The sequence below is a fragment of the Melozone crissalis genome, unplaced genomic scaffold, assembly GCF_028551555.1.
Source record: "Melozone crissalis strain CALT ecotype California unplaced genomic scaffold, PUWL_Pcris_2 ptg000013l_1, whole genome shotgun sequence".
Taxonomy (NCBI): domain Eukaryota; kingdom Metazoa; phylum Chordata; class Aves; order Passeriformes; family Passerellidae; genus Melozone; species Melozone crissalis.
The window spans coordinates 51,310,769-51,322,837 of NW_026535791.1; the positions used below are offsets into that span (position 1 = coordinate 51,310,769).

The window sequence follows — 12,069 nt, forward strand, 5'->3', positions numbered from 1 at the left end:
TTCAGGATCATGGGGGTCATACATGATTATTCCACAAATATCCTTCCAAATCCAGAAATTACTGAATTTTCATGCAAATATTTTCTTTCACTTCAGGTCCAAAAGGGACTCCTGGCTTCCCAGGCCTTAAGGGTGAGCGAGGTGATCAAGGTCTTCCTGGATCTAAAGGTATAATGAAGACTTGTGCTTTTTTCCCCCAGATTTTTTTGGTAAAATGGTTATTTTTGATTAATTTATTGTTGTTTGTGGCTACAACTCTTCACCCTTTTGTTCTGTGTAAAAACTCAGAATATGAAACCGGGTATCATGGATCAGCATCTGAATGGTCAGATTAGAATCATAGAGTGGTTTGGGATTGAAGGGATCTTAAAAACCATCTAGTCCCAACCTGCCTGCCATGGGCAGGGGCATCTTTCACTAGACCAGGTTGCTCAGAGCCCCATACAACCTGGCTTTGAATGCTTCCAGGGATAGAACTTCTGCAGCTTCTTTGGAAACCTCTGTCCCAGTGCTTCATCACCCTCACAGTAAAAAAATCGTCCTCCTTAAGTCCAATCTAAATTAACACTCTTCCTGTAAACACTTCTTTCTTTCACACTGTTACCCCTTCCTCTGTCACTCCAGACCCTGGTAAAAAATCTCCCTGTCTTTCTTATAAACCCCTTTTATATATTGAAAGGCCGCAGTGAGGCCTTCCTTGGGCCTTCTGTAGGCTGAACAAGCCCAACTCTCTCAGCCTGTCTTCATAGAAGATCTCTTCCACCCCTCTGATCATTTTCATGGCCCAGCTCTGGGCCTGCTCTAACAGGTACATGCCTTCCTTGTACAGGGGACCCCAGAGCTGCATATAATACTCCAGGTGGGTTCTTAGAGCAGAGGAGGAGCATTGCTGGCCACACTTTTTTTCATGTAGCCCTGTATTGGCTTCCTGGGCTGCAAGCAGACATTGCCGACTCATCCTGTTTTTCATCTACTTGTGTTTCCCAAGTCCTTCTCTCCAGGCCTGTTTCTATCCATTCATCCCCCAGTCTGTACTGATACTGTGGATTGCTCTGGCCCATGTGTAAGACCTTGCACTTGGCCTTGCACTTGTTGAACTTCATGAAGTTCCCACTGGCCCACTTGTCACACATGTCAGGGTGCCTCTGGATGGCATCCCTTCCTTCCAGCATATTGACTACACCACTCAGCCTGGGTTATTTACAGACTTGCTGAGACAGCTCCATAGAGCCTAAGGTCTGAACAGCTATTTCAGTCCATGGGAAGTCTGTTTGGCTGGAGATACCAGCACAGATAGGCTTCAATTTGGGAAGCTTTGCAGTTTCGTTCACATGTAAAGTCTAGGATGTGTTGATATCTTGTGACTATCTGTGACAGGCTCCAGTCTCCGACTGTATAAATGGCAATACAAGGTAACTTTTTTTTAATTTGTGCTATACTAAATACATGCTGATTTTCTTGGTTGATTTCCACAGGTTTACAAGGCCCACCAGGCCCACCAGGTCCTTTTCAGCTTATTAAAGGGGATCCTGGCTTACCTGGACCTGTAGGACCAGTTGGTCTCAAGGGATTCCCAGGACTTCCAGGTCCCAAAGGACAACAAGGTGAGAGTTTCTAATTGGCCATTAGAAACACATTTTTTGTAATGTAAAATAGACCAAAGGTAGGCTAGATACTACAGGATTTTTGGTATAATATTATCCAATTTTTGTAAGCCACCTAAATTGTGTCAATGATGAAGAAGCTCCTTTTTGAAGCTCATCAAAAACAGATGCCTTCCTGGTGATTTTTTATAGGCTCTCACTCTACAGGCAGCACGTCAGAAATCAGCAGTAGGCATAATGACTTGCAGCACTCTGCTTATTCTTTCCCCAAAATGTATTTGTCAGGGTGTCTTCTGTCATTAGTCTTGAATCCAAACTTAATTACTGTATGTCTCTGGGAGAAGAAAGCATGAGGAAAAACACTTGATGCTGGAATGAAAAGTAATTCCTGAGGAAGCTTGTTCCATGGTCCTGGATTATTTCTTTAAGTCCAGATATTGCAATTTTTATAAAGACTAGGTGAACTGCAAAAGTGAAACACATCAACAAGTAAGAGAATGGAGCAAGTGGTAGGAAAAATGAAATGCTGGCACAAGGACATGTCATTCAGAATGATGGGACATGGAGAATGGGAGCTCAGGGATGTTAAGATTCTAAGGGAAGGCTTTTTTCCTGAATGATTTATGTTGAGTTGATGGGGAATTACAGTGGAGGATAATGAATATCTTCTTCCTAGTTAATATAGTAGATATGAAAGTTTTCTCTTGAAGGTGATGATACAACTCTGCAACTGCTGTCCTTTATGAAATAGCTGTGAAACAGTCTCAGTGATTGAACACAGCATGGGTTTGCTTGTGCAGAATCCATTGCTCTATCACTAGTAGTCAAGTCAGTGCATCAACACAATATTTCTTTTTGAGTGATCAGGAAAAGGAAAGCTCTGAGTGTCTAAAGCTTCTGATGAGTCACGGAAATATTGCTGTAGTGCTGATGGTATTAACTTCCTTTTCCTGAAGTCATATTTGCTGAGTTTATGTAGGATTCATAGCATCCCTAAAAATTGATAAAGGGAAGACATAAGATATGTCTGAATTGGGAAGAAGCTAAGAGGATACCCATTTTCCCACTGTTCATGACCCTAAATTTTTTATGGTCTATTTTTGATTGAGTCATATGATAAGCAGAGAGAGAGGAGATTCCTTTTCATATTCCAGTCAAATGCTAGCTTGTTTAGAAACATGCTCTCTCCTTGCTTCTCCTTCGCTATTATAGAATCACTTTGCCTGCAGTAACCCTCAAATACTCTCTAGATATGGAACTGTATGCACTGAATCTGCAGGAGTTTAGTTTATGCTGAGGCATACCTATGCTGTACTGTATTAAAAGCCAAAAGGTCAGAATGAACATGAAATAATATCCACTAATAATTATTGCTTGTTTTTCAACAGGGGTGACAGGACCTTCAGGTGTACCTGGACCACCTGGTAGTCCAGGGTTTGATGGTCAGCCTGGGCAGAAAGGAGAAGCTGGTCCTTTTGGTCCCCCAGGTAGGTCTCTGCATTCTTCAAAGACTTGATTCCTTAATGGAAAAAATAACGTGATATTAGGTGTGAATGTATCTAATTTCACTTCTTTAGACATGTAGGGAGGAACTCTGTCTGCAGAAATAAAAGGAGGCTCTCTGTATTGTAGGGCCCAGAGGATTTCCTGGTCCCCCTGGCCCTGATGGCTTGCCTGGGGCTATGGGCCCACCAGGGGCACCATCAGTTGCTCATGGATTCCTTGTTACCAGACACAGTCAAACCATTGAAGAACCATCGTGTCCGTTTGGAACGAGACTGATTTACCACGGCTACTCCTTGCTTTATGTACAAGGCAATGAAAGAGCACATGGCCAAGATCTGGGTAAGTGGAGACCAAATTAGAATTCAGTTAGAACTCATTACAAACCAAATGCTGCTGTCATTTGTAGGACTGCATTGAGCAAATCTGTGTAATTGCTCTGGCTCAGACCTAGGCACCCCAGAACAAGGGACATGTTGCTACACCACAGTGGATACAACACCTAGTTACTGAGATGGCTCACGGGGCCTGGGCAGTCTGATGGAATTGGGTTTGCTCAGCCTTAACAGATATTTATGGAGAGGCCTTTATTGCAGTCTACAGCTGGCTAGAGGAAGGGTAGAGAGTATAGAGTCCCTTCTCAGAGGGTCTCAGTGACAGAAGCAGCAATGGACCACAAGTATGAGATACATTTTAGTGAAACATGAAGAAAAGCCCTTTCATTATGCTGATGGTCAACCATTGGAACAGAACCCTAGAGGGATGGTTGAATTTCTTGTCTTTGGAGATCCTCAAAACTCAACTAAATCTGGATCCAAGAAACTAGATCTAACTGGTAGGGCAGTTGGCTAGATGACCTCTAGAGGTCTATTCCAACCTAACGTATTCTGTAATTCTACAGGCAAGACTGGACTACTCCTTTCTTTGCCTTGTTCATTCCTCATGAAGCTAAGAGAATTCACTTCCTCTGAGAAAACTGGGCCATCCAGAGCAAGTGTTCTCTGCCTTATTTAGCTGCTCCTGGAAATAATTGTTAGGCAGTTGGCAGTAGCTTAACAAAACTGTTAAGAAATAACCTTTCACTTAACATTTCAGGCACAGCAGGAAGCTGTCTTCGGAAATTCAGTACCATGCCTTTCTTATTCTGCAATATCAACAACGTCTGTAATTTTGCATCAAGGAATGACTACTCCTACTGGCTGTCTACTCCTGAGCCCATGCCAATGAATATGGCTCCTATCACTGGTGATAATATCAGACCATTCATCAGCAGGTATGGTTTCAGTTCTGCTGTATTTATAAAGTGAAAAAGCCTGTGGAAAGAGCTTAGGGTACTTTATTTTTCTGGACAAGGTTTTGAATCTGTACATTTTTATTTCCTGCCTTTAAATTTGAAGTTTGAATTCTTTTGATGAAATGTTTCAAAGTGTGCATGTTTTCAGTTTAGACTTTGATCAAAAATAAATCCATTTTGGGGAAAACCCAAAGAAATAGAATAGCCTATTTTGAGTATAATTGAAATTAAAAGATATACTTTGAAATGTTGTCTTGCAAAAGCTGTGATGTATTTTGAAGGAAAAAAGTTGTGCATTTTTTCACAATTCTTGTCCGAAACACTTCTGTTCTTTGACTAGCCATAGCTAGAAGCTTTTTAGGGCTCAGTTTCCTTTTGTTTGAAAATGGTAGCATTTTTATTATACAGTAGACTGACAGGCTTCTTCCATTGTTTTAGACATTCTGCTTGAATACAGCCATTATTTTCTGAATTAAAGGAAACAATTGAAAAATCAATCATCTATTTTTTTAATTCCAGATTCACAGCTAGCATAAAGAATGGTGCTTATATCAGAGACATAACTGTTCTGCATCAATGCAATGTTGAACTTTTGGTCCATTTGAAATTTTAAGACCACTAGAAAACCTCATCTTGCTTAATATATTCAGTGCTGAAGCCAGAGTTGTGAGCAAGAGGGTGGCAAACTGCCCTACAATTGGAAATGAGTCTGACAAGGGAATCTTCAGCTCACAGCTTAAGTGCTAATCATTAGATATAGGCATTACTGTCCTTTCTGTCATTGCTTCAAATCTGTGTCAGCTCTTGCTGATCCCTCTTCCAGGCATATTTAATGAATGGGAGTGGAGATTGCTGGTAGTGATTTCTCAGGTACATCCAAGAGAAAGGACGATCGGGTCAGCTGTTGGTTGTATTCTGGATATCTTGGATGTTGAAAAAGCTATGTGGCTCTACTGCAAAACATTCAATGTTTATTTTGCATAGCGGAATTCATCTTGTATCTGCAGTTGTACTCTGTATTCTTACTTTTGGTTTAGTACCAAAGAAGTTGGTATGTTTTGAAAATGAATGGGCAGATTGAGGACAAGATTCTCAATAGAGACTTTTTTGGTCTTACATTTTTGGTTGTTTGTTGTCCATGAATGAAAGGGACTTGACTCTCAGAAAAATTCAAATTGCCAGCCTCTGAAATTCATATTCCTTTTATGCCATCCCATATAATGCAAAATAGCCTTTAACAGTCATATTTGAAACTCTTGCTGAAGGAGGTACTAACCAACACTTTGCCTTATCTTATGCCTACGGATTAGCTTTTGCTAACCATAAGAACGCGTAAGTGTGTATTTGTATGTACATGTGTGTGTGTGCATGTATGCTTATGTGTCTTTCTCCTTTTAGTCATAGCAATGAGTGAAATAGTTGTAATATTCATTTTAGAAAACTAGCAAAGAATCTGGTAAACTCTTCTTTCTATCTATTTTATTAGTTGATGCTTTTCAACTAACAGTTTTCTCTGTCCAAATGTTGAAAATGTGTAGAAGTGTCACTTGCTGCCTTGAATCACAGGACTTCTTTTCCTGTATGGCCTTCTACTGAAATACCAGAAATCTCTTGAAGCAAAGCAGAGCTCCAAGAATAGAGGCAGCTTTACATTCCTTCTTTTAACTTAATCTTTCATTGATGTGTTTCTTAAAATAACTCTTGCTTCTGCACTAAAGATGAAGGCAGTAGGTATGAAAGCAGTCTTCACAAGGCAGAAATAGCAGGCTTTCATTCTGAATACCTTTGCTTCTCTGCATTTTCCAGAATCCAACTTAATCCATTTTGCACTTGATTCTTTTCCCTGCTCTGATAACAGGAATCAGACTGTTTAGTTTTGAATAATATTCATAATTGCTAACTGCAGCAGCCAGTTGAAGAATTGTACAAGGAAAAACTGATTATATCTACCAAATTCCTTATTGCCAGCCCCCATATTAAAATTCTAGCCCAGCTCATGGGTTTTTTGTGATTCTGTGGAGGGATGATTGGTCATTGGATTATTCAGTAACTTAGCAGTTCTGAGATGTGAGGAATTTATCTGAAGTAAAAGAACTGGTGCTGCATGCCTTTCTGGAGAATTGCTTTGAAGTTTGTTGTGCAAGTTACTTTGCTGGAAATCTCTTACTGGAGATATAGACCACAAATGTAAATAAAAAACACTTTCAAGGAAAATGCATGGGAAAGAGTCTGCATTAGATTAGATTAGATTAGCAGTGATTGCCTTTGTAAGACATTTTCCAGAGAGATGGCTTTTTCTCTGGAAGTCAGAGCTAAGTTTAGGATGATGAATTGCTGTTACTTGTTTCTGATCAGATTAGACCACTTTTAAGTGATACTTGCTGAGATAGAGTGGCTATTTGCCCCCCATGTTCGTGACATGGAGCACTTTTAGAAACTTCAGTACAAACAGGACTAGAAAAAGAAAAATACATGTAAATATTCAGATAAGAGGTCTCTTGTTCTTTTCTCATAGGAAAGCTAATAGGAATAAGACTTAATAGTTGAACTTTCTCTAAGTAAGGGACAAATTAGAACTTTATCAAATAAATTAGAAATTAACAAGAAAGAAAAAAGAAGTTGGCTGTTTTTCTAAATGAAATATTGTGATTTTTCTTTGGTTTTGAATGTGACAGCATTTTCTATTTCAAGATTCCATAAAGAAAGTAGTTTCTGAATAATGAACTGTTAATCCTTAAGTGCATGCAGCTCATTTATGTCTTGGTCCTTCTAGATGCTCTGTGTGTGAAGCTCCTGCTATGGTAATAGCTGTTCACAGTCAAACAATTCAAATACCACCGTGTCCTGAAGGCTGGAGTTCACTTTGGATTGGTTACTCCTTTGTCATGGTAAGTGCACTGGGACATACTCTGAGCTGAGGAAAGCATTTGTTTCAGAGTTTTGATCTATGGAAATTTAGCATCTGCCTCCATCCCTTCAGGTTTTAGGAGGGCATTAGTCCTTCACTCTTTGTAGTGACTTCAAAAAGAACCTGATCATTTTCCCAGGCAAGGCCTGGGCATGGTCTGAGACACAGCTGGATCCAGAGATGTTAGCACTTGGCAATGGGAGAGAGACCACTGTGATGTGGAGTGAGAATGGAGTTAAGCTGTTCAGATAAAAGCCATACCAGACCTTGTGCCTCCTGGGCACGTTGCTTACATAGAGATAGCTTGAGTCCTGCTGTCTCTCCTGAAGGACTTCTGTGCATACAGCTGTCCCTGAAGCTGATATTGCTCATGTGTCATGCTGCTGTTGAATGAGAGAACCCAATGCCATCTCTGGAGTCTTCAGCTCCACCTTCTTGTTCCTCCTTGAGCTGAGCAACAAAACAGCAGATGGACAGAACAGGGGATAAGGAGAGAAGTGTGAAGAAATATTTGTGCGAGAGAGTTCATTGCAGGTGTATCAGAAGAGGTGGAAAGTCCCTGTCTGACCAATGCTTTTGCCTTTCCTAGCACACCAGTGCTGGTGCTGAGGGCTCTGGCCAGGCCCTGGCATCCCCTGGCTCCTGCCTAGAGGAGTTCCGCAGCGCTCCCTTCATTGAATGCCATGGCCGGGGCACCTGCAATTACTATGCAAATGCTTACAGCTTCTGGCTTGCCACTATAGAAAGGAATGAGATGTTCAGGTAAGTTCATAATTTATTTATCACTCTTTCAGACTCAGTTGAGCCTTATCACTGAATAAAATAAGTATTTTTTGAATAGAATACAGGTTCAAGTATTGGCTGTCCACTAGCACAGTTAATTTATGTAGTAAATTACTTTTGTAGCAGAAAGAAAAGTAGCTTTCGGGGGAATTAATGAATGCATCATCAGTTAGTGTTTGCAATGTGTCATCTGTATCATGTATTTTGCTTTTCAGAATAATCTAACAATGCTCACAATTCCACTATGTTTCTGATTGTATTCACCAAGTGGTAACTGGGATAGGCTGACATACTGATTGAAATTAGATTAGAATATAACATTTCCTGTAAATGAGCATTAACTTATAATAGAACTACTTGCAATTTGTACAGGTTTTAAACTAAGTGAGTTGAACAATTATTTACCTTTCCCTAATGTTAGAGGAAGTATGTTTGAGTAAAATGCAGCTAGTGGTAATAGGCTTTGTTCTGGTCTCCTGCACATGAGTATTTTTCCACACAGGTTCATTTGCTCTTTATGAATGTTACTAATATGTTGGCATATAGGTCAGTTCCCATGTCTGCATAGCTCAGCTAGTCAGCAGACATTCCTCTGGAGTGCAGGTAATCACCCTCTTCCACCACAGTCCTGGCTGCTGCTCCTGTTACCCTGCGTCTCTTCATGTCTTCTGTCCAGATCTGTGAATGCTGCCTTGCCTGCCTCAGAATGAAGCAGGTTGTTTAGCCAGTTTTCACTTTTTATCAGATAGCTGTCAGTGGAGTAGTAGAAAAACTGAGCACTGGGACTGAGTATCACTGGGGCTGTAATAATCTTAACAACCTGAAAAACTACTGCCACAGCCACCCCACCACTGGGGTAAGCCCTGGGTCCCTAGGAAAGAGGAAGGCTGGTGAGAAGAAAATTTAGAGTGAGCACTACAGTTGTTTCCATTCCTTGAGTCCCACCCTGAGATCTCTCAACCTCACACACCTTTCTGGCTGCAAACTATGCCTCAGATTAATAAAATAATCCCAGTCAGGGGACCTGCCCTGCTATCAGAAATCACAAATACTCCTCAATTTCCTGTAAACACATTATATTTTTTAATGAAAAACATTAAATGCAAGCACAACTTTGTCTTCTAGTTGCTAGGAGGTCTCTGACCTCCTTATGACAGGTTAGAGACTCAAGGTTTGGGTTGTGTTTCTATATGACATCACATAATTTCCTTTGCCAACTTTTCATTTGTCTTTAAAGTCACATGAGTTAGCAGAAACTCATAAACAGTCAAATTTCAGCTTCTTTGCCCAATTTTATTTTATTACCCAAGTTCTAGGTTGTTTCAAACTGCTGCTTTAACAGATGGTATTCTAGGTTAAGGAAATCTTACGCCTTGTGAAAGAACTGAATTCTTCAGTAAGTGTGTGATGTTTAAAACTAGTCTTACGATAGTTTGTGACCAAACTTGGACGTGATTACACACTGGACAACTTAGGAACACCTTCTTGATTCAGCAGAGACTGGAAGGGAGACTTGCATTCCAAGCTGGTCTTGTCAGTTATGAACCTGAAAATTGTTAATGGGTCTTTTCATTTCTTTCTTTTCCGTAGGAAACCGACTCCCTCAACCTTGAAAGCCGGGGATCTACGCTCAAATGTTAGCCGTTGTCAAGTCTGTATGAGAAGAACATAATGACTTTTGAATTTCAACTAATTTCACACAATATGGTGCTATTTGTTTAACAGCAATGAAGCCTAGACATATATCATATGTACCTCATTGTTGTCCAATATGAAAACAGTAAAGTGCCTTTTAGGAACTTGCATAACTAACACACACTGCTTTACTGGCCCTGTCCTTGCTAAAGAAGAAAAGAGACAACAAAGATAAGCTTCAAATGTCGACATGCCAAATGGCACTTTTGATCAAAGTATATGTATTTTTTATATAAATGCAATGCACTGATAGAATAAAAAGTCAGCATTTATCCAGAAAAAAAAATGCAAAGGTGCTAGGAGGTATGCAGTTCTGCCTTATACTGTTTGACCCCCCTTTCTCATTCTTGTATTATATATTTAGATTCATTTTTCTTCCCCAGATAAGTTTGTTACCGTTATCTAGGTGTCTTAAAATCCCAGACTCTTGGGTATGTACTTATTGTTCTTGTACAAAGAAATACTAATGTAAAAAAGAGGTTTGGGATTACAGACTGTGGTTAAGCAACATGTAACCATCTTTTCACAACATAGAGTGCCATCCTGCAAACCTTTGCTTCTGTTTGTAGCCTTTAGTGCTGTCAGTATTAATGGGTCTACATCTGGAAGAAATTGCCAAATTGGCTTCACAAATAGGCAAGTAAGTGTTTCTGCTATGTTGGTACTATGCAGCTTCTTTGTGCAGTAGAACAAACTTTCCTGTGGAATAAAGAATGATCCAGCAATGGTCAAGAAGAAAAATATATATAAATATTTTAGTAATTTATATAGATATCAACCATTAGGCAAATCAAGCTCTAAGTTTATCATATCAAAAAGAAGCTTACAAAATTTTTCTTCTTTTCAGTGTCATGAATTAGGTGTTAAATGCCAAAATATGATGTGAAATGTTCATTTTACATAGCCATTTCAATGCTGAAGTTGCAGAGACTGAACCCAGGTTAATAGTTATTTGTGTTTATAATAGAAAATTCTGCTTTGAGCTTATAGTCTTTATTCTGTATTTAATATTTTTCAGGGTTTTAAACACTACTCACACACTGAATTACTTGATTTTGAAAAGTATAAGGCCTTAATTTTGTTAATATTGTGCCAAAAAAATTCTTCAAAGTGGCCTCAGAAATATTTCTAAAGAATTTCTATGCAATGATACCATTGTTTGAGCACGTCTGTGTCCAAAAATGTTTTATGGACTATTACCATGCAAATACCAAAAGATTTTTGCAAATGCCAAGGCCTTTGTGTAATTTCTTACATGTGTATTTCTTAAAAATTCAAGTTTGTAATAAAACTATTTGTGTAAAAAAAAAAACAGAAGAAAGGAAGATGTTTTTACTAATTTGTTATTAGCATTCATTCACAGCAATTAATTAATTTTAATAAGCCACCAATAAATGCAAAAGCTTGATGCAATCATAGATGATTTTTGTTTTGCACATCTTGCAGATGTACAAAGCATCTTCTAAAGGGGGAAACAGGGCACTGTATTGACACCTCTGTTGTTATCTTGTAAGAACTGAAACTGATAGATGAAACATGAGAAACTTATCACTGAAATGTATTTGATATGAACACATTACAAAAATCTGCTAACTTCATCTCAGCTCATAGGAATCAAAATTATGCACATTTTTCACTTTTCCTTTGAATTTTTCATGCACAAACAGAACTGAATTATATAGGATAAAAATTAAAATATTTTATAAACTTTGCTTTTAAGGTGAATCTTGGCTCTGATTGAAGAGGAAATGGGCCATGCTATAATTTTCATTGGCAAAAGCACATAATTTGCTAAAGTTTCATGTTGTTTTCCAAAATTAGTGAAGACACTGCGGCTGCTGCTATTTTGAACTTGTCTTTCAATTAAAATCCTTCCGGACATTCTCTGACCAAATGGCTGAAGGCTCCTGCATAGAAATTGGCCATTTCATTTAGCAATGATTCTTAACTCTCATGGAAGTTCTGACACTTGATAATCTTATTTATAAAGGACCACTCCTCACAAAAGTTCCTTTGTAGTCTATAAAATAAAACAGTCTGATTGTGCCTGAGCAGCCTCATGCAGGGTTTTCCCAAGGACACTTGACATCCAGAAGAAGAGGAGAGGACTATAAGGTGATTCCTTGTGGCATCTAGGAAAAATTATTCAAAAATTGAGTCTTCACTGACTGAGTGCATCCAAACAGCTGCTCACACTCCACATTTTATCTCCTGGTCAGCTAGGGATTTAATTTGCTATGGTCAAATTGTCTTAGAACTGCCAGACAGTTGGGTTTGTAAAG

General features: G+C 39.1%; 1 protein-coding gene across 1 annotated transcript in view; it reads left to right on the top strand.

Annotated features, from left to right (window-relative positions):
• The window catches only part of COL4A1 (collagen type IV alpha 1 chain), a 118,535-nt gene extending 107,063 nt beyond the window's left edge, over positions 1 to 11,472 (top strand). The window contains exons 45-52 of the mRNA XM_054271867.1: positions 97 to 168; positions 1,476 to 1,604; positions 2,993 to 3,091; positions 3,237 to 3,449; positions 4,203 to 4,380; positions 7,175 to 7,289; positions 7,899 to 8,071; positions 9,683 to 11,472. Of these exons, the coding sequence (XP_054127842.1) occupies positions 97 to 168; positions 1,476 to 1,604; positions 2,993 to 3,091; positions 3,237 to 3,449; positions 4,203 to 4,380; positions 7,175 to 7,289; positions 7,899 to 8,071; positions 9,683 to 9,764 (1,061 nt within the window). The 3' untranslated portion in view covers positions 9,765 to 11,472. The remainder of the gene's footprint in view (positions 1 to 96; positions 169 to 1,475; positions 1,605 to 2,992; positions 3,092 to 3,236; positions 3,450 to 4,202; positions 4,381 to 7,174; positions 7,290 to 7,898; positions 8,072 to 9,682) is intronic.
• Positions 11,473 to 12,069: the final 597 nt, after the last annotated feature.